Raw genomic sequence first — 21,151 nt, forward strand, 5'->3', positions numbered from 1 at the left:
CTTTTATGGCTAAGTGCTGCAAAGAAAAGAAAGAAGAAAAGGAAGGCTCCCACTCACCTACAGTCCTGCCTGGGTTTAGGGATGTACCCCGGGTAAGCGCCCTCCGTGATCAGCTTGCACATCCTGCTGTCTCGGTCGGAGGGGAGCAGAGTGCTAGGTTTCACAAGCAGTCCAAGGCAGTGATCAAATGTGTTGCGCTCTTCTGGTCCATCCTCCGTAAAGAAGCAATGGCCCAGGGCATCATAACCCACAACATCCTTCACCTGCATGTACAAAACAACGGTCAGTGTTCAGGTTTCATGCTTCAGCCACTGCATAATAAGAAGAAACTTTACAGCAATGGCACATGGGAACCTCAGTACCCTCTTGAACTCAGGGTGCATAAGCAAAACCAAAAGCACAATCACTCTCTGCTCTTCAGAGCTTATAGTCTAAGCAATAACTCCAACACTTAAATTTAATTGGAATTTGTCATCCCCTAGGAAATGCTCATTCCATTCTTTTGTCTGCTTGTGAAATCAGAGACTGTCTTAGCATGAGGCTGGAAAAAACACGGGACGGAGTATGAATGGAGGATGTTAGATGTTCAAATCACATCTGGGCTCATTCATCTTCATGTGGAGTTACATGAGCAGCTACATAAAATGCATCTGAAAAATGCAGCTGAGCTGAAAAAATATTTTTTCAGGCTATCAGAGAGGTGGAAAATTGTTTTCCAGACAGGCTGGCTTGTTTTAGGTTTGACCTGATCCTTTTTTCCAAGTTGTTGACAGCAGCTTTACTTGACCCTGAGACAAATCAGCTGGTGTTAATCAGTGCTGTTCTGGTTTTGGTTTGAATGTTGTTAACATCGGGACACCGTTGTGTTGGACAGAACAATACCCATCACCCCACTGAAAGATCTGAGAAAACAATTTCAGGAGCAGATATGTGAATTCGAGGCCTAAGGCTAGGACTGGCTGGGAAACAACAACCCTCAGACACACCGTGTCCAACAAGTCAGTTATTAGTGGATATGCCTGGGATACGGAAAATTAATTTCATGTCTCCATTGGCCAGGTGAAGTGCTGGCTCTACTGGGCTCTCTCCTTGCTCTTCACATCAGCCATCACCCATCAACCACCTTCGACTTAGGAAACCTTCCCGGCAAAGCTCAGCCTGGCGCCAGTATGTTCCTACAAAGGTGTCTGATGAAACAGCGACTGCCAAGGGGCAAAAGACAATATTAAATTGGATAGAAGACCTATTTATGGTGTCATTGAAAGACCTGGGTGCTCAAGCACCTGAATTGCTTTTGTAAACAGGCCTGAGACTCCTCTGTCATCTTCATGCCTCATTCTCAAGGTAAGAAGCACCAATTTCAAATAAAATCCCAGGACTAGTGTTGAAATGATTACAAATATGTTTTCACATAAGAAAGAACACTTTGCTTGCCAAATCTATTACAAGCTTACATCTGCACACACATCTATTATGTATCATCCATGCTCCAGTGTAAATACTCAAATCTCTGAACACGAGTCATCACAGTAAATTAAACACAGCTAAAATGACCTGCGAAGTGGTGCATTCCTTTAAGCTACCTCACTGAAATTTACTGCTAACTTCCCCAATCTAATTAGATAATAGCTTTTGCAAGGCCAAGGCTTCTTTATTTAGGTGTAAAACCGTACGCGCTAGACTGAACTGTTCCTCCTTGGAAGAATGAGCTGTCCCAGCCTTGTAATTGTAAAGGGTTACAGAATAGAAGAACATTTCAGGAGAGTGAGCTATCTTCAGAGGAAGTTTTCCAAAACGTAGAGGGAGTCTTTTAACGACAGAGATGTCAGAATTGCACAGAAACTGCCACTGAAACCTATTAGCTTCCTCTCACACAACAGTAATATTGGAAAGACACATAAGTAATAGTGCTGCAACATTTAGATGATGGAAAAGGTTTCCTTAGAGAATATTAGCCACTTTGTATGGCCATGTCTTTTTCTAGCCAGCAAAGCACAGCACTAGGACTGGGACATGAAAACCTGTAGTGACCAGACCATAGCTGGGGCAAAGCCCACCTCTGTGCAGGAGGAGTAACATCGCAGGGGAACGCATCGCCCGGTATGGCGAGAGGGGAGTGAAGCAGGGAAAGGAGTGCACACTGGCAGAGGGGCTCAGAGCCAGCAAACGCCCGTTGTTCGCCTAACTTATCCCTGAAAGCCCACAGAACAACATGGAGTTATCAGCCAGGGACCCTAATGTATTTGTCACCCTCCGTTTGATTAATTACTTTCCCCATATCTCATCTCTCGGTCAGCTCTGACTTAGTTTCCTGTGCATGTTTTCACGTGCAAACCGAACGCTGAAATGCTTGGATAGCAAATGAGATGCTTGTTCCAAAATCACTTTTCCAATGGATTTAATTTTTTGTTTGATTAAAACCTTCCTAATAGTCTATAATCTTACTTTAACCATGAGTAATTTATGGCCAGATAATGCCCTTCATGGTAAAACAACTGCTGTGTAGTATAGCTGGATTGCTAAAAGCAGATACCACTGAATCAGTTAGATAGCACAACCTCTTATTCCATGAAGTACAGCTCTCCCCTGGATTCTGCCAAACTGTTTATTGGCCTCCATTTAATCTCCCTCCCCAGTGGCTGTTTCTATTTTAGCTTGCACACTGGGATCCAGTGGAGAGAGTGGGAATCAGAGCAAAGTTTCATCCCTGGGATTGCAGTGGCGTAACTAGGTGGTTTTATGGCCAATGTATTAAAGAAAACATTGGGTAATTATTGCATTTTCAAGCAATAATTATGGTGAGAAAAGAATTTCTACAGATTTGTTTCCAGAAGGACCCTCTGTGCCTTCCAGTGAATATGAACTTGTAGACAAGTGCAGAAGAGCCCATCAGTGGAAGTGAGCTACTGTTGAGATAGTGACTTTTAGCACACTGTACAGACCCACAGAAAAACATTTCTGTCATCAGGAATAACTGGACACTCTTTTTTCCTAGTGTTCTCCATATGAGTATCCCTGAAGTGACATGAGAAAAGTGATAACAAAGCCAGCAGGGAGGTCGGTATGCAAATTACCAGCCTGCTTTAATGAGAGTTAAAAACAACTGATGCCCCTCTCCCACTTGTTAAAGCATTTGCGCAGATACTCAACCACAGTCACGCGAGAAGCCCCTTTGAAATCAGTGGCCTAATGTTAAGGACATCATTAAGTGCTGTGCTATGCTGAGGTTTAATAGCCCAGCTAGATTTTTTTTTTGTATGGCTATTTTCAAAGTGTGGTTTGTGCACATCATCAAGGCAAATCTTCCCTCAGCAAAGTATGCTTCGGATCTACCTGATCTCAGAGGGAATGAATGTTACCTGGGGAAAGACAGAGCTCATCGCTGTTTGCACAAATGGTGTTCATGCATGTAGAAACGGGTAGTGTTGCCCACGTAAGAAGATAATGGGCAACTAGGAAATGTACAGAATAACCATTGTACTCATCAGAGACCCATGTGGGTGTTTGGGAATATATCTGGGGAAGAAGGAAGAGGAAAGGAAAGAAAATAGAGTCAGAAAGCAGATGGGGAGATTGTGGTGGGATCACCTGATGAATCAAGGCATGGAGCTGCTTGACTACAGATGTCTATCACAGAGCAATGAAACAACATTTAAGTGATGCAACCTTTGGAGCATGTCTTCTGTGACGCAACTGAATAAACTCGGTCAGATTGCTTTATTTCACTGGGGCTTTCTTTTCAGCTGTCAGCAATAATTATACGGTTAAAATAAAAAACAGCTTAAGTATTATGAGTAGAGTTTAGTATTCACACATTTTGATAAACTATAGTCAACAGAGACTAAATTTTTGACTAATGTTTCAGATTATATGTTCTAAATTCTAAGATTTCTCTTGGGTGCCTTGTCATGGAGGCAAAAGCATGGTTATTTAGGGAATTGTGGCTGTTGAGTAACAGTAAGAGAATCAAACTGCTTTCATCAGCTACATCAGCCTGTCTAAATTTCATCATGCCACCGTGGCTGGAAAACCCTGAGCACATGGATTCCTATGTCATGGGTCCTCCACGGCACAGCTGTCACTTGGAGAAAGCACAAGACACAGAACTATTTCCAAATGCTCTATATGAACCCATCCATCTGACCGATAAGAAAAATGCCAGGCTCTGGGTGTTTGGTTTGGCAAGTATTAATCAATAGGGAATGAAGATCTCACATTAGATCCAGAAGCAGGGCTTCAGCTGACCTGCAGCTCATCAACACTGTGCAGCCTCTGGGCAGCCAGAGAATGCGTTGATGGTGCCATTGGTAACAGCCCATGATGGTGTGACAAATGAATCCCGCAACGCTGCCCTTCCACTCTGCACATTAATCTTGTACTAAGCCCCTGTACTGGTGACTTCGAATTGAGACGGTGACATATGACCCTGAATGCCTTATATAATTTATATAGTAGAATGTCTTTTTTCTTCAGAAGCCGTGTTCACTTGGTAGGTTTTTAGGATCACGTTATAAACTTAGAAGCATAGCGGTCAAAAACCAAAACCTCAGATCCATAAATAGCAGATAAAAGCTGCTCTGCTTCTGGAGCTACAATTTCAATGCCTTCTTCTCTTCAGCTTCTGTGCATTTTAATTATGCCTGTGACTCCCCCTTCCAATGTTGCAACTTTTAGAGGTTGTAGCCTGCAGTCCTTGCCAAAAGGAAGACTGTAAGATGAAGCCCTCCATGTGCTGGGGTCAGTAAAGGAGGAAGCATTCGTCAGCAAGTGAAGGGCAAAAATCATGTCTTAGCCAGGTACTGAAAGCAAATGCTATTCCCCAAATAAGTTCAAGGAAAATAGATTCCTACAGGCTCCTACTATGAGATGGTACGATAACTTTAAAACAGTGGTATGGATATGAACTCCTAACGCACAGTGACCATCCAGGTTACAACTGCCAACGATGTATCTTCTCTTAAATCTCTGTTATAGATAGTAGCAGGGCTCTTGACTGTACAAATGCTCCTCCTCTTCAGGACTCTCATACACTTTTTTCCTTTTGGAATACGCTGCCGTCTCACTGAATGGGTGAGAGTCCTTTGCCTACAGAAATCTTGGCATTTAAGACTTCATATTTGAGCTGACACTTGGGGAAAAGTTGTCTAGTCAAACCTGGTGTTTATTTAACACCTTTAGCAGCTCTGCTTTTGGGATAGAGTTCTGCACATTTCCTGAATATGGGTAAGCAGAAGCCATCAGAGGTGGGATAACAGTGAGGAAAGCTTTTTGGGGTTATGGGCCAGTCTCCAGGATGCTCAGTAAGGTAGCGTTGTTTTCCCATTGCATCCTTACCCCAAAGAAGAAGGCACCTGGGGAGAATCTGAATGCGTTCTTACCATCTCTGGTGTACTGTAACTTGTCTGGTAAGCATAGGTCATTTTATAGATTTATCCTAAAGGATTTCTTGTTTTGGAGAGCAACTCTGACAAATCAGAGCTCTGTGAGTGCCTAATGTTGCGAACGGCTTTGCAAACACAAACCTTTATTACAGGAAAGATGAAGCACACTTAAACCTTCTAATTATCCTCTTTAAATAGCAAGCTCTCTGTCTATAGATAGGTCCAACTACTCATTAGAGATGGGCTGGTGCGCAGACATCACTGCACACAGACAAAAGCTCTGCCCGCTCTGAGTCACACACAGCCTACAGCGCCACATTGGCCACCTCCTTTTTAGTGCAGGTTGAAATATGCCTGGAATATATATCCACATAATCAGGATGGGGAGAGGAGTCAGACACTAGCTCTAACAATAAAACACATCACCTTGCAATAATTAAGCTGTATTCATGCTATGAGGAAATATTTTGACTGGTGCCTTGATCTCTAAGGTAGACATTGGGGCTTCTTACCAGTAAACCATTGGATCCATGGACTGTGACGCAGCGGGAGAAGGTATGGTGGATGGAGACATCCTTCACGTACGTTGGAGGGTTGTAGCCTCCTTTCTCATCTACATCTCCAGCCATATGGAAGTGAATTGGGTAATGTCCCATTGTCTGCTGGCCCATATATTTTAATTCTAGACCTTCAATATGGGTAGCTTTAAAATCAAGACCAATCTGGAGAACAACAGAACATCAGTCAAGAAATATAAAAGGCTGTTGAGGGTAAGAAGGAGGGGGAATACAGGGTTAGGAAGGGTTGTACTGTATCTGCTAGAGAGATTTACTGGGTGTGGAAGGGAGTCTATGGCTGCAGGGTGAGGGAAAGAGGGTCATGGTGGCTAAGGGGACCATAGTTGCTCTGTGATCCCACCGCTGCTGCCATGGCTACATTTGACTTATTTTTAGAAGGAAAATAATTTGCATTTAATGTTTTCCATGAGTTTCAGTCAGCTGGGCTCAAATCGAAGTCCCTGGGCTGAGCACCACCAGAATCTAGGGAAAACTGGGATCGGGATGTGGAGACTGTATCTTGGATGGGTTGAGCATCAGCGTGGCTGGCTGAGCAATGTCTGCAGGGGCGTGAGGTGCACTTCAAAGCCAAGGGACAGGCGGCAGCAGCGGGGTGGATCTGCTGCACTGTGGGGAGAGGATGTTTGCTCAGCAGCTGACACAAGGGATTTTTCCCTTTCTGCATCCTGGCTTCCTTGGTATGTGAAGGTGTGGCTGGGAGGAGGAAGGTGCAAGGAGAGGGCTCCAACCCTACCTTGATGTGTCCTCCAAAGGTGTCAAAATCAAAGAAGGAGCATAACTTGCTGCTGTACTCATAGCACTGCCCCTCCATCTCGCCCATCACCACGACGTTGCGGCTCAGCAGCCCCACTTCTGCCCGCATGTCGACGCCGTCAATGACTTCGCCAATGTGGAGGTATGTTGCTTTTCCTAAAGGAACAAGATCCAGTTTCAGGGTTACTCTGCCAATGCTGCTGGTTTCCCCTTGTGCCTCTGGTGGGGTTGGCGTGATAATGAAAGGAGTAATTGAGTCAGCAAAACCTGTTGGCCCACACCTCAAAGGAGGGAGGGCTGGAGCACAGGTGACACCCAAGGTCTTGCTGAGATATTTGTAAAACAGGAAGTGGGATTTTTGGTCTTAAGTTGCTTCATTTAGCCAGGGAGTTAAACTGACAGTCTGTTGGACAAAGCACACTTCCTACCTTGAAAAGGGACTGAGATCACTCAAGAACATGAAAAGGGACTGAGGTCACTCAAGAACTTTTTGCTTTGGATAACAATCAGTTGTGTATGAATGTCCAATGCAAAGAAAATTGATGATGTAGCTACTGAAGAGTCTAAATCCCCAAGGTTAGCACAGCATTTCCTATAGTGAGACCCTGGGAGCTGCTCAGATCCTACAGCACTGCCCACAGGCGAGCATCAGTCTGATCCTGCTAACGCCATGGCTGTTAATCTAAGCAAGGAGAGGACTGGGCAGAAAGCCTTGTGGAAATTGTGGCTTTGGACAATTGCAACCCCTCATCCAGCTTGTGGGCTGCAAAACCTCCCGCTGCCTGCCCTCTCAAACCTCTCAATTTTAGATCCACCCGCACGTTTCCAACTTGCTCTCAACACTTCCCTCTGCCCTGGTGTAGTCGGAGTTTATGGGATCTTCCATTTACCCCATGCCACATCTCCCTTTGCCAAGCCATGTTGCTCATAACCTCCTCCACACACACACCTGTCTCCATGGGGGGCTTAAAAGCACAGAAAGCCTTCCCTGGCTGGACCAGAAAGGGGTAAAGTCCAGGCAGTGCGGATGTCTAGAAAGCAAAATAATCTCTTTGCTGTAATTTCATTCAAACATATTCATACTCCCTCCTTCCTTCCGCGGCTTTCTGCAGAGAATGCAGCTGGGAAAAGGTTCATCTTACTGACTACTTTCTGTATTATTCCAGTAAAAATAAGTAATAAACTCTTTAAGTAAACACTGAACTTTAAGGAATGCTACACTTGCATGTATTTAATTTCAGTAGAATCGTTCAAAGCAGTAATCAGAAACAAATGGCAAGCCTGAAGCCTGACTATCGCTGTGAAGCACTTTATGCTTAAGCAGAGGTGCCAAGTCAAGGGGAGGATTTTGAACACTGAAATAGCCTTGGTTTTAACCAAAACATGATGCTTTGACTTTATAACAAAGACAAGCAAACACCATTCACTCCCTCTTTCTCCTGGAGCTGGGAGTAGTGCAGTTTGATGGTTATATTGGGATTTGGGAAGGGCGAGTGCTCCGCCTTGCTCCGAGACTGCTGCACTGTGGGACGGGGTTCACACCGCTACGTGTGCCCTCTGCCTCGGCACCTCCGTCTTCAAGATAGTGTGATCACGTGAAAAAACACTCTCCATTAACTAGAGGAGTGGTGATGGCAGGACAGGTGGACGCTTTTACCCAGGGCTGCGGTGGGAAGACGAGGCTCCTCTGAGCTCCGTGCTCAGCCCCAGAAACAAGGGGCCACAAGGGGCTGCAGCTTTGCACCTCGCCCATGTTTGCAACTGCCTCCCTAGAAAAGCCCTGGGCTTCCCCGTGTTGTTGCCCTGAAGCCAGCAAGCCTCAGCAGGTGTGTGGCCAAAACCAGACCCAGCCCATCCGAAAAGCAGCTTTGCTTCCCTTATTCACATACATTAAAAAAGCTGCTGCAGTGAGTGTCCTCCACACAAGGATATCCTGTGCTGGATCCTTGAGTGAATCTGCTAAGCAACACAGCTTGTCGTTATGAAACTGTTTTTAAGCTGTTATTTTTCAGTTTCCCCCAGAGCTGACCTCTCCTTGATTTACTGAAATGCAGGAAGGAGTTCAGATAATCGTAAGAACATCCTATTTCAAGCCACATCTCCAGGATTTGTGGCAGTGAAATTAGATAGGCAGTTTTGTTATTCATATGCTGAGCCCTAGAATAATAAATGTCATGCTTGCATGTATTTAATTTAATTTAACACCAGTCCAGACATGCAAAATAGTGTAAGCACTGACAGGAATGTTAAATACTAACCAGTTTCTAAATATAACTTCTTGGGTGCATGTTTTTCACTTTGTGCTTTTGCTGACTTGACTTGTTTGGAGATAAAAGGAGAGATAGAAAGCAATTCCCTTCCAACGTAAGAGTGGATTTTGAATAATAGCTCCTTTAACAGAGTTTTGAAAAACAAACCTCTCCTTGAGGCAGCCAGAAATTCAAGCTCCCCATGGCAATGGGGCCGTGCTCCTGAAACGGGTCTTGGGAGGCAGACCCTGGCACGGGAGCCCTCAGGTACTGTAAATGCCTGCTGGAAACCAGCACCGGGCACTTCCCAGGGGGCCGGGAGCACCACAATGTGCATTTATAGACATGTGGCACTTCCCGGGAGCCGCTGGGGCACGTTTAGTGATGGGCATGAAAACAAACCAACAAAAGAGGGTGCTCCGTGGCGAGTTCAGGGCGTTCACATGGGGATGGGAACATCTCACTCTGCAGAGCTGCAAATTTGAAGTTAGGCTGCTGCTCGCAGCCAGCACGGGCAGCCACGATGTCTGAGACCCTGACCGCTGATCATGGGCAAACCCGAGCCAGGGGTTTGCAAACCGGCACTGAAGTGGTTTGATACTCAGAAAGGCAACACTGTGCTTTGAACATGGGAGGAATGTGTCTGCTGCTTCAGCACCAAAGCCGATGCCTGTGATTGCCCAACCGCTAACAAACCCAGGGGTTACTGATTCACCATCTCCTCCTTTGGGCTTGGGCTTGCTGCATCCCTCACAAACAGATGTTGCCTCGCCAGCAAGCCAGGCTCGTGCCATGTTTTAATCTAAACCAAACAAAGCCTTGCAGTGACACGGATTACATCTTCCCACAACAGGCCTGTGTGATGGACTAGGAAAAACGCCCTGGGTTTGCTGCTCTATTTGTCATACCGGTGCCTCCAGTTACTCCAAAATGTAAATTCACAGGGAACAACTTCTTTAATGTGTGGGCTTGCCTGGTAGAAGTCTTGATTCAGCAAAATATGAGCACATTTCCATGCTTATTACTCAAGACAGTGACTATTAAAGTCACCAGTTGTTGCTAAGGACAAGGTAATTATTAAAAGAAAGCACGCATTAAGGTAAACAGATGATCCACTAATCAAGGGCATGCTTATGTCAACATAGCAATCCAAAGCAGAGTCTCTCCAAACTGTACAAAGCTCCAGGAAAACCTGCCATACTTGAACCTAGCCATAAAACCTGGGTCTCGGGCCTTATCAAACCTAGGAAGGGTGGAATTTTAAAACTATTTCAGCTGCTACAAGTGTGGAAGAGTGCTCAGCTCTTGCGAGTTACACAGATGTCTCTGAAAACCCTCCCAGGTACACTCATGCATTCCTAAATGCCTTGGCTCTAAATGACACAAACTGCTAAATCTCCCTTTCAGAAGTGAAACAGGCACTTGAAGGTCTGGGTTTGGTGAAGATAAAGTGGAGCTAAGATGCTGCTGGATTTTTTTTTTTTCTCTACAGGGTCTTTTGTTTTCCTTTGGGCTCTCTACGACTAAGACCTTCTCTCTCACGGTCCTTTAATGTTTCCTAAACAAGAGTTTTTAAAGGAAATGCTAAACACAAACTTGCCTGTTCAACCCACGTAATCCAGTGACAGTGAATCCTTCAGGTTGTCTTTAAAAATCAGTGCAACTCATTGTAGATGCCAGCCCAGACCTCTATCAGATTTAGCATTTTTGTCAAACATTTGTCACCACTGGTGGTAATGCCCCTATCGCTTATATTTAATAACCAACAAATGTTCATACAGGCATCCTGTCAAATCCTCATTATTCTGAATTATCTTGATGGGGTTTGCTATTGCATCCCTAAGCTGCAAGCCTGTAATGCAGTGCAGCATGGTCTGGGTGAGCTGACCAGCTTCCTGAGTCATGCAGTACAACCTGGTGTCTTAACAAATAAATATTCCTCCGATTCATAGCTTTTTACATGGAAAATTAAGTTTCCAGTAAAAAGACATACAGCAGAAAGGATGAAACTTATAAGGAGTTCAGAGCTAACTAAGCCTTCTTGGGACAGTTTCCTGCTGGGTAACTCATCCTATTACAGCCCTTCGTCCCTTTTCTCCTTCATGGTCCTGCACGGTGTCCCGCAAAGGTCAGAAATACACCCTCTGTTGTAGGAGTGTGAAGAGCCTTGAGTTCATGTGGCTATTGTTAAGTGTATACTTAAATGCTGTGTTGGATCAAAGCCTCTGTAGCAGTTTGGTTTCAAGGCTGAAATTATCTTATTGCTGCAGATAGGTGCGACAGGAGGATTGATGTGGATTGAGGGCAGTGCCTCTGCTCGTGCTGGCTTTAACCGAGCGCTGAGAGGTCTCTGTGGGGTCTATTAGTGTTTTATCCCAATGGCAGTGTCATGCTCTTTCCTAAGCCCACTCCTGTCCCACCTCGTGCCCTCTTTGTGCAGCAGCTACTGGGCAATCTACTGACATACCTCTGTAAATGCTAGGTTTTCCCTCTCTGACCTTCCAGGTTTTTCCTCTCCTTATCCTGACATATAAGTTCTTGCAGCTGGGATGGGAAGATTAGGCAGGTCTGGTGGACAAACAGATCAAATCCTTACTTAAATCAGGCCCAAACTCCACCCTTCTGAACTGCTATGTAAACTTGAGTACGTTTCTTTCAACTCTGCTTCTAGGCAATGCCCAAAGGTAGAAAAAAGAGCTCTGAAAGACTGTTAGAAAGGGCCATTTCACAACATTTCCTGCCCAGCCCTCAAGCACCAGGGTTGCCTTAAAAAAAGAGCTTCTGGCAAGTTCCAGACAAAATGATGCCAACTTCTAAACAGAACCTCCTGAATCCCTAAAAGTATCTGAATTTGGATAGCGGAGTAACTTCTCCCATCCTTACAGCACAAGATGAATGCTGACACAGGCCATGAAGTTGTTAGACAACTATGTATTTACGTTTTTAATTCAAAGTTCTCTGCATGAACAAGATCACAGTGAACTCCATCTCTCCCTAGTATTTGCAACCCAATAAGCAGGATTTAAGATACGTGTGCTTGTAATCATAGATTCACCAGTATGTGGGATAATTGGAGTAATTATGCCAGGCACAAATAGGTTTTTCATGCTTTATCAAGAGCATATAGGAGCACAAAAGAGCGTTTCATCATTTTTGTTCCATGGTGAAACTTATCAGCATTAGAGGTAACTTCATACAGAGCAACCAAGATGCAGATAAGACTTGTTTCCCAGGGAAACTAGACAAAATACTTGCTCTTTCCTACTATCCAGTTCTATCATAACAACACAACCCTTGCTTCCTTCCTTCCTTCCTCCTCCCTCCCTCTGCCCTGTACCGTCGTCCCTCCCCAAACCTTGTGAAGTTGGAAGATCAAACAGTTTTAATCTGTTCCCACAGAGAAAATAATCTAGGCACAAAAATGACAAGCAAAAAAAAGTTAAACAGAGGACACAAGTGAAGAAAAAAGTTCCATTTAGGCGAGCAACCATTTGACCGGGAGCAGGACCTGCAGAGCTGAGCCCTCATGCAAACCATGCTTACTCATGGGAGCCGCGGTTTTGACATTAGTGTAATTATGCCAATAAAGGAGTGCACAAGATCAGTACCTGGGTGCCCTCCCTCACTTTCTACACTGAGATTTGCAGAAGTTCACAGCTAGACATCTAGACCCTACAAAAACCTGATGGCAATGGAGTATTTATGCTTTTAAGTTCTTTTGAAAAGACCGGCCTCTAATCAATCCATTTCTAGCAAGTAAAGCAACTATGAGTTTTTAGCAGGGAGTATCAAATATAAACAGGACGTGAGCTTACTAATGAGTTTGCCTTATTTGGCACAATACGCTAAACCATGTCTATTAAAATATTATTAAACGATGAGAGCATCAATTATAATTAAACCTTGGTATGCCAAGTGGCTGCCACACCAAATTGTCTGTCCACAAAGCAGAGGTTTTCTGCCATTTTTCAAACAAAGAGACTCTTAAGTAGTTCAGACGTGACATTTAGCTTTTGTTTTTAAAAAAAAAAAGGAAAGGAAAAAAATAAAGATTGAAAGGGAAATAAACCATCATAGGTAGGAATAGTTTTATCATTTGTCTTTCAGAGGGCAGACTTTTGGAGTTCTCAGCTGCTAAACTAAACCTCTTAGGAAAATTAGGCCATTCCAGTTATTAGAAATGACATCCCTCCGAGACCCTGTATATAGATGTATCTGTGTGGAAGTCTTTTTGCAGAAGGAGCAAAGCAATCTTGACTCTCTCACATAGGGAAAGGCAGGCAGACATTTCTGACAAGTCTTCTGCATGCAATTGAGAACCTAACGCAGCCACGCAAGCACAGGCTGTGCAGGGGCTGCTCACCCGTGCTAAGGCTAGAGGCCAGCCCATTGCTTGCCACGATGTTTGAGCCGCTGGGACAAATAAAGCTCTATTTAAGGCTGGGGTGGAAGTCTCACAGGTAATTAACTGAATCCCAAAAAGTTTCCCCAAAGTCAGCGCTTGATCATGGGAGACTTATACACGCACGCCCATGCACAGACAGGTTTCAGCGTGAGCCAAGCGCTCAGCGCGGTGGTGTTCGCCTCCTCCAGCGATGAGCACACCTCAAAACCCTCCACCGTGGTACTGCCGCTCGCCTGGCAGGGCAGGGAGAGCGCAGGCAGAGCTGTGCAGGCTGCAGGCAGCTGCAGGCATCACGGAGGGGAGGAGGCGTGGAGAGCACCCACCCCCTGGCTTATTAGTGCTCCTTATTCTGGCTGCCTGTCACAGCATGGGGCAATGGATGAAGTTACACCATGGCTGGGCATAGAGCAGCTCAGGGACCTCCTGGCTCCTAAAGGCAGGGGAGATCTCAGCCTTCCCCAGGTTCTATTTCATCTAGACTGAACTTAGAATCAGGCAGATTATTTTATTTTCTAGTGTGAATGTGCTTTTGTTACAAGAAAGTTGGATGTGATTTTTATTACTGGACCAGATTTTGCCTTGATTTATATAATCAGTGAAATCCCATTGACGTCAATAGAGTTGCCTGGATATAAGTAAGGGTAGACTTTGGCCCTGGTGTTCATGTCATTTGTGGTAATAAAAGGAATGTCCTAATTCTCCTACAGAGTAATCAGAGACCAAGAGCACAATTACTTTAACAAGTGTTTCCACTGCTCCTTTACTTGAAATTCACATCAACTTTTTTGTTGTTTTTAACCCTTTATTCATTTCCTTAAACTAACTTAGTTGCCATTGTTGTAGAAGATAAATGTAATTACATGAATTTCACAGATCCATTAGATTATGGGAAGCCTAAGAGAAATATTCCTATGTCATCTTTATTTTTACTGACGATCTTCCAAGATCATCTTCACGATGTGACTTGTATCATACTAGTCTGGTACAGTTTTTCCAATAGTTCAAAAGTTGCTCAAGAAAAATATTCAACTTGGACGTGTGTCTTCTTTGAAAGTACTAGTCATTTTAAGTCATAAGACTATGATACATTCAAACTGTGAATAACATTTTTCTTGGCTTGATGAACATCTCTCTTTCAGGCCATCCAACAATGAATGGCTAGAGCTCTGTGGGGAGGCAGTTGCCAAAGGAAGTATATTTGTACCTTCCAGAAGATGTTGCATCAGAGATAATGGTGAAGCAGTTCATTTCACAGAGCTGAGCAAACTCCCTGGTGCATTGGATGTTCCAAGTGCCCTCATGGTTTCTCAGAAAGATCTTACTGTAAATGTAGACAAAACCTCTGCCTAAAGCAATTGCCACTGTGTAAGCAAAAGATAACGTAACATGCATGATTTACCACCAGAGAGATGGTGCCTTTGCAACGGCCTCAGCTGTTACATGCTTTTATATTGTAAAATAACTTTTGCTTTTGTAAAGTATAGCAATTAGAAGTTCTTGATCTATTCACGGAAGAGGCAGTTCATGTGGTATTTCCATGCTCTGTTTATCAGCGTGCCAAAATCTAGTTCTAGAAGGAAAAGCCCACTTCACAGACTCAAGTGGAGATGCGAATCTCCTGCCCTGGATTTCACGTTTATGCTCATATTGGTAATAGTCTTGTGCTTCATCATGGTTATGCTACTTAACTGGACTTAGTATCTGAAGGCCACTTTGCAATCATTAGTCTGCAATGTCTTTTCATCAAAAGCAATTTGTTCTGGATTTGAGCTAGTCACCTTCAAGAGAAAAATGCTGTGGCTCTGCAAAGCTTCCTGCTCCTCCTGCTCAGACTAACTCATGCAGCACTCTACCGACTCCATCTCCCCCAGTGCTGTGGCTCAGGACAACTCGCTCGCCACGTGATGCCAGAAATGTTTGGTTAATACATCACCTCTAAGCAATGCCATCTAGAGACACAGTAAAAGAGAAACAGTAGCTTCAGTAGTACAAAACAGCATTTCTAAAATGTAAGACTACAGTTCTTGTTAAATATAACTTTCTTAGGAAGATAGCCAGCTGCACATTACTTCATAGCCTTACAGTCGCTCACGGTCTGCTCCTGCCCTAGCCCACTCTTCAGATCAGCTGTGCTCATCTCCTGCTTTCTAGGACGTGATACATTTTCAAATACAGTTACGTAAAATTGAACATTTCAAATACATAACCTGTATTTGTTTCTCTTAAATAAATACACCCATTCAATAGTGTGCTTGGGGACAAAAAAATGGAGTCGGCTATGAAAAGGGAAGGCAGAAAGGAACCAGACTCAAGCCAGATTGCTTTCAAGCATGAAAGGCTTATGTTTCCCGAAAGCATCTAAAAACTAGCCATCAGATTCAGGTGTCTTTCAGATCTTCGCAATTCTTCATGGAGTTATCTCAGTGCAAATGACAGACTTTGTGTACTGCCAACATCAGCATGACAAGATGAAGCACCTTACCTGCTACCTTGACCTGGGTGGGTCTGCAGGCTCCGCAGGGCAGTACTTGGAACTCCTCCGCCTGGTACATGGAGTAGTCAGTGCTTGCAACCACCAGCCTGTCTCCGGGTTTCCATGAGCTCACGTCATCCACCAGATTCAGGACCGTGCTGTTCACATTGGTGTCAATGGTTACCGTAAGCTTTGGTTTCACTGAAAAGCCAAAATGGAAGGGTGGAGAATTCAGTTAATCTTATCAGAAAATGCTTGCTCTTTTTTTTTTTTGTTGTTGCCTGGACACCAAAAACGATGATTTCCTCATGCAACAAAAAATAGTTAACTCTTCCAAACACGCTTTTTACTGGCTTTGGCTTGGAAAGCAAGCAAACAAGAAAGTGTTTTCCTTTAGTTGCAGGCAGGTGGATTTTCCACTAACCCCAGGACTAAATTTAAATGTAGCCCTTAGTGGCTCATTTTCACCACACCCACTTAGCAGCAGCACTTGTGGGTGCTGGGCACTGTTATTTACAGCAACCAAGTGGTCTTTAATGTAATGACTGTTTTTTCCAGCAAAACAACCGTCTTCCACACTCCTTTTCCCGCCAGCTGAGCGCCAAAGAATCCTGATGATCTATCTAATGACAAGGTTAGGGACAGCAGTGTTGGAATTAACAACTACAAAACAAAGTATTACTTTCAAAACCTGTTGTCTTTGCACACTCTGATTGACTAATCCTACCTCATTCCAAAATGCTTTAGCAAAAGACAAGATATTTACAGGAAGGGACTTGCCAAGTATTTGCCATAGCCTTGCTGGGTTTTTGAGACACCACCCTGTTGTCTCTGTTAGCGCTTAGGAATTTTTCCTGAGATAAATCTTCAGCCATTTTATCTGTGTTCATGTCCATAGCCCAGCCGAAGTTTTAGCTTGGGAAATTACTCAAGTCGTTCTTACACCGAACAAGAGCCAGTCATCAGAAGACAGTATTTCAGATTTTCCCTGGTCTGGCTTTCAAACATGGGGCACATACCAGATCTGCCACACAGGAACCGTACTCTGTAGTTCTGGCAGCCCTCGCCCGTCTGGTCCTTGCCGTGGCACAGAAACCTGTAATCATGGCCACTCTTGTAGAAAACCTCCGTTGTTAAATTAGCTCCATCAAGCGTCATTGCCTGGAATGAGAATAGAAAAATAAAACAGGAGATACCTTGAGGTGAAGAGATTTCACCAAAACATCAGTGCTGTCAGAAGAGGCTTTTGCTTTGTTTTGGGTGATGCACAAGAGCTGTATAACAAAACAGGGTGACTGTTACGTGTACTATCCAGAAGGCGCTCCAGTTGGTGCTCAAACACAGCTATTTTATCCGCAAGCTGCATGGATTATTGCTAGGTGCATGCCTTTCTCCTGTATCTATATTAAGACCATGTGCTTTTTTGGGAGGAGTATTCTGAGCTTCAGCAACATCTGCCTTGGTGCCCTAGATTTTCTCTTGCCATTGGTTTGAGGGCAGATGAAAACACTGAACACAGATGCTCACACCCAAATGAACTCATGGTTTCAAGCCTCTTCACTGCACTCATTTCATTGCTTGTAGCCAGACTATGTCTGAAGCTTGCAGAAGAAAGAGGTGGGGGTCTTGTTTCTTCTTTGCATGGAACAGTCTCTCTAAGAAAAAACCAAAGCTGCTCCAATACCCATTGCTCCAAAAGGAACAAGAAGAGGTTGCCTTTTCTCACTTCCAAGTACCAGCCTGTAGAGCTGCCTTGAGAAAAAAGGCTGTATCACACCAAGAAGCAGCGCGATATGTAGCCTCTCCTGTGTTCCTGCTGGGGCAATGTCACCCCTCAGGGTCATGTTAAATTTCACAGTCCGGCTCTATAGCTTGCAATTCTCTTGACCCTTTCACAAAAATGTGATGCATTGCATTGGGCAATCCAAAGAACACGTGCATTTTTAACAAGGCACCAGGAGATAAGCCATCTTTCAATGAAGGGTCTGATCCTGATTCTCTCACTCAGGCAGACCTTCCTTATTAATGCATACAGCCCGCTGCCATGTATAGGATTAGCACCGTCAGCTGAAGGAAAGTGCCTCTGGCTGTGCCATGCTTCTGTTTTTATTATCGTATCTTCAATTTTCTTGTAGTTAGCATAGCTGGAGCAGGCCAGCTGCTATAAATCAGTGTAACTTTATGAGGGCAATGAGCAACACCAGATTACACTACCTGAGGATTTGCCCTAAGATCTGCAGGATAAACTGAAAAATGTTTTGCTTTTAATATACATGGGAAAAAAAGTAACTGTCATTTAACAGAAGGTAAAAAAGGTTTGTTTCTTGAACAGAAGAATATCTTTCTTGTTTCTCTTTTAATATGCATGCTAGAAGGGGCTGTATCATAACAAACATCTGACCCCTGTTTTGAACTAAGTTGTCACTTCTAATATATGTATATGGAAGCAGAAATTAATGTGGATTTGCTAAGACCTGGCAGAAAGCTATAGGGCATTTTTTTTCCTCTCTGTTCAAGAGGAGATTCTTCATAACATCTAGCCCTGGAAACTTTTGCTCATACTGTCAGCAATCCCGTTTACTTCAATAGCCGCATTCTTGTGAATAAGGAGAACTCCACCGCTTCAGAGTACGCAGGAACCTTAGGTTCAGCCTCCCACAGATATGAAGTATTTTATTGTCTTTTGCTAGACAATGCTTCTGCTGTAGTTGTTTTACCAGGTAGACTTATACGCATTTACAAAAAAAAAGGAAAAAGCTCGGTTTTTGCTTTTTTTAACGGCCTTAAAGAGGCTTTTGCAATCTCAGAAAAGGTATATGATTTCTCCTCCTCAGCATGCTGGCCTGATGGCATAATTATAATGTTTAGCCCCCAAAAGAATTCAAATTTCTTTCCACAGAGAAAAAACAATTGACTCCAAGAAATGGCTGCAAGCTCACCGACATTTTTTCCAACCTACTACAGCTGGTAGCTTTACCATCTCATTATATTTTGTGATTAATTTTTTAGGTAGGGTCCATTCCAGGACCATTTAAGAACTTTGAAATTTTCATGTGTTTTTTCCTTGTAATCTTCCAGCAGGGAACCACATATTTCATGATAGCATCTGTGCTGTCCGTGACCCCATCTGTACTCCTTTTCATGCCAGAAGCCAGAATTTACTGAAAGGAGCTCAATTCTATAAACTTTTGTCGCAGAATGATACAAGATTGGATACCAGGTCTTGTTGGTTATGTATTAGAGCAGTAAAATAATCGCTGTCTTTTATTTAGAAGCAAAAATTACTGACAAGCACAATTATTTTGGGGTTCAGTGTCAGTCCAAAGAGGATTCGCCCCTCTAAAGCCAGTGGTAAGCTAGCCTACCTGGATGTCAATGGGTTGCCTACAGATTTTATCAGGATGAGCAGCTTTGAAGTCAGAAAGCTTCTCCATGTCCTTAGATCTCGCTTTATCAGGCTTCTCAAACCACTCTGTCCATTCTACATCTGGAGACAAATGCAAACAAGAAAAGTAATTTGAAAGTCAAGATTAATGAATGCAGCAAAAATGCATGAAGCATAATATGATCTCAGATATCATTCACAAGTTTCTTCGCTGACAGTCTGATTCCTGCCTCTTCCTGCCAGTCTGTCGGCCGCTTTTAATCATGCCGTGAAGTGTAACCAGCCAAGGGAGAGCGGAGTTATTAAAAGTTACATAATTGGAGTATGCAGTATGAGCATTATTAATAGGCATGGATTTTGGATCTGTGTCCTCCTTAGCTGCCTTTTCTGATCTTCAGATCAAGTTACAATCAGTTACTGTATGTTGTCTGAAACATGGACATGATGACTATGCAGTCAAAAGAAGTAAGAGGTTGTATGTGATCTCTTAGATCGTAAAAGATGGAATTTCATACCCAGTGGAGTAAGGAAAAAGGATCCCAGTTATTCAGAGTCCTGGAGACAATTGGGGAAAGAATCTGTGTGTGCTCTTTAATTGGGTTAGCAGCGACGTAAATAGCAGCTAGCAAGTCCACTCTTCCCAAACGGAAAAGTATTGCAACAAAAAGGATGATCCACCCTATTTGTCAACTGTCTACCACCGAGTTAAATGGCATGCAGACCTCTTACCTTGAACCCACTCACTCGTCGAAGAGACGTTAAAATGTTCTCCATTCGCAGCTTTGAATAGTTTGAATACTTTGGCCACAGCTGACCCTTTGTGACCTGTAAAAAACATTGGTAAAATCACTGAATGCAATCGATAAAAGTCAGAACAGAAAAGGTAATGGTCCACGTGTGTGTTTGCATATCTTGGCTACGTTATCCAGAATTAGCCCTGCACAACTTCCAGAAAAATTTACTGATCTTGGAGTGAGGCTTCAGACACTTTTATAACTGCTTGGACAATCAGGAGGAAAAATCTTCAAAAATCAAGAGAGGATAGGGAAAAAAAAAAAGATTTGTAATATACTGCTATTTTTATTTGATGTTGTAGCAAGCCATGTTGTTAGCTGCTCTTGAAAACGTCATGAAAAGACACAGCCTCAAAAGTCTTCAGCTTGCAAGAAAGTGGTTTTGCAGGAGTATTTGAGGCTACCAATGCAGGATACACGGATTAAATTTTCAGCTGGTGTGAACTGGGTTTGTTCCATAGCTTTGTGTCAAAGAGAGGCAGAGTCTGAGCTCAACAGAGTTACATGGATTTACACTGGTGCAGGATCCCACCTTTTATCTCAGGGTTTGGATAACCTAGGTTATACCCCACTCAGCTGCTTCAGCTGCATTAATGGGAAGAAGCAATATATACAGAGAGCATTCAATTAAATACGTCCAACCATCAATTGCTCCCAGCTTTGATGTAATGCAGTGTCAACCACCATTGACCAAATTAATCTCAGCCATAACTCCAATAACTTCCAGAGATAATGTCAAGCCAGCATTTTGTGCATGAATTACCTTGATATTCAACGTGGTCTTCAACAGAAGAGGAGGGATTTCCTTTAACGGTAATAAAACTCCATGGGTGCCTGGAAAATGGAAATGAGAAATGATCAAGTTATGTCATGTATGAGATGCGTATTTTTTATAGCACAATGTTCATGTGTTTCTCAGGGGCATCATATTCAAAACAGTCTGATTAGTGTGACAGGCAGCTTAGTTAATATTAAAAATATCTTAACACTATATTTCTTCAGTAAATATATCAAAAGAGAAGGAAGTTTGAAGACAAATCCCCGCTTAATACACTCCTATAACAAGTGTGTTTCTCTTTTAAATGAGTGTTTAAAGAGGCTTGTGTGTGACAGTGGCACCTCCCTGGGGAGCC

At 43.4% G+C, this 21,151-nt stretch overlaps 1 protein-coding gene across 1 annotated transcript in view; it reads right to left on the reverse strand.

Annotated features, from left to right (window-relative positions):
- CEMIP (cell migration inducing hyaluronan binding protein) overlaps nucleotides 1-21,151 on the reverse strand; it is a 54,866-nt gene that overhangs the window by 24,290 nt on the left and 9,425 nt on the right. The window contains exons 6-13 of the mRNA XM_009276549.1: nucleotides 20,782-20,852; nucleotides 19,954-20,049; nucleotides 19,205-19,326; nucleotides 16,859-17,000; nucleotides 15,849-16,040; nucleotides 6,693-6,868; nucleotides 5,894-6,103; nucleotides 58-263 (exon numbers count right to left, since the gene is read on the reverse strand). Coding sequence (XP_009274824.1) covers nucleotides 58-263; nucleotides 5,894-6,103; nucleotides 6,693-6,868; nucleotides 15,849-16,040; nucleotides 16,859-17,000; nucleotides 19,205-19,326; nucleotides 19,954-20,049; nucleotides 20,782-20,852 — 1,215 coding nt within the window. The remainder of the gene's footprint in view (nucleotides 1-57; nucleotides 264-5,893; nucleotides 6,104-6,692; nucleotides 6,869-15,848; nucleotides 16,041-16,858; nucleotides 17,001-19,204; nucleotides 19,327-19,953; nucleotides 20,050-20,781; nucleotides 20,853-21,151) is intronic.

Source organism: Aptenodytes forsteri, unplaced genomic scaffold (genome assembly GCF_000699145.1).
Source record: "Aptenodytes forsteri isolate BGI_AS27 unplaced genomic scaffold, ASM69914v1 Scaffold1, whole genome shotgun sequence".
Taxonomy (NCBI): domain Eukaryota; kingdom Metazoa; phylum Chordata; class Aves; order Sphenisciformes; family Spheniscidae; genus Aptenodytes; species Aptenodytes forsteri.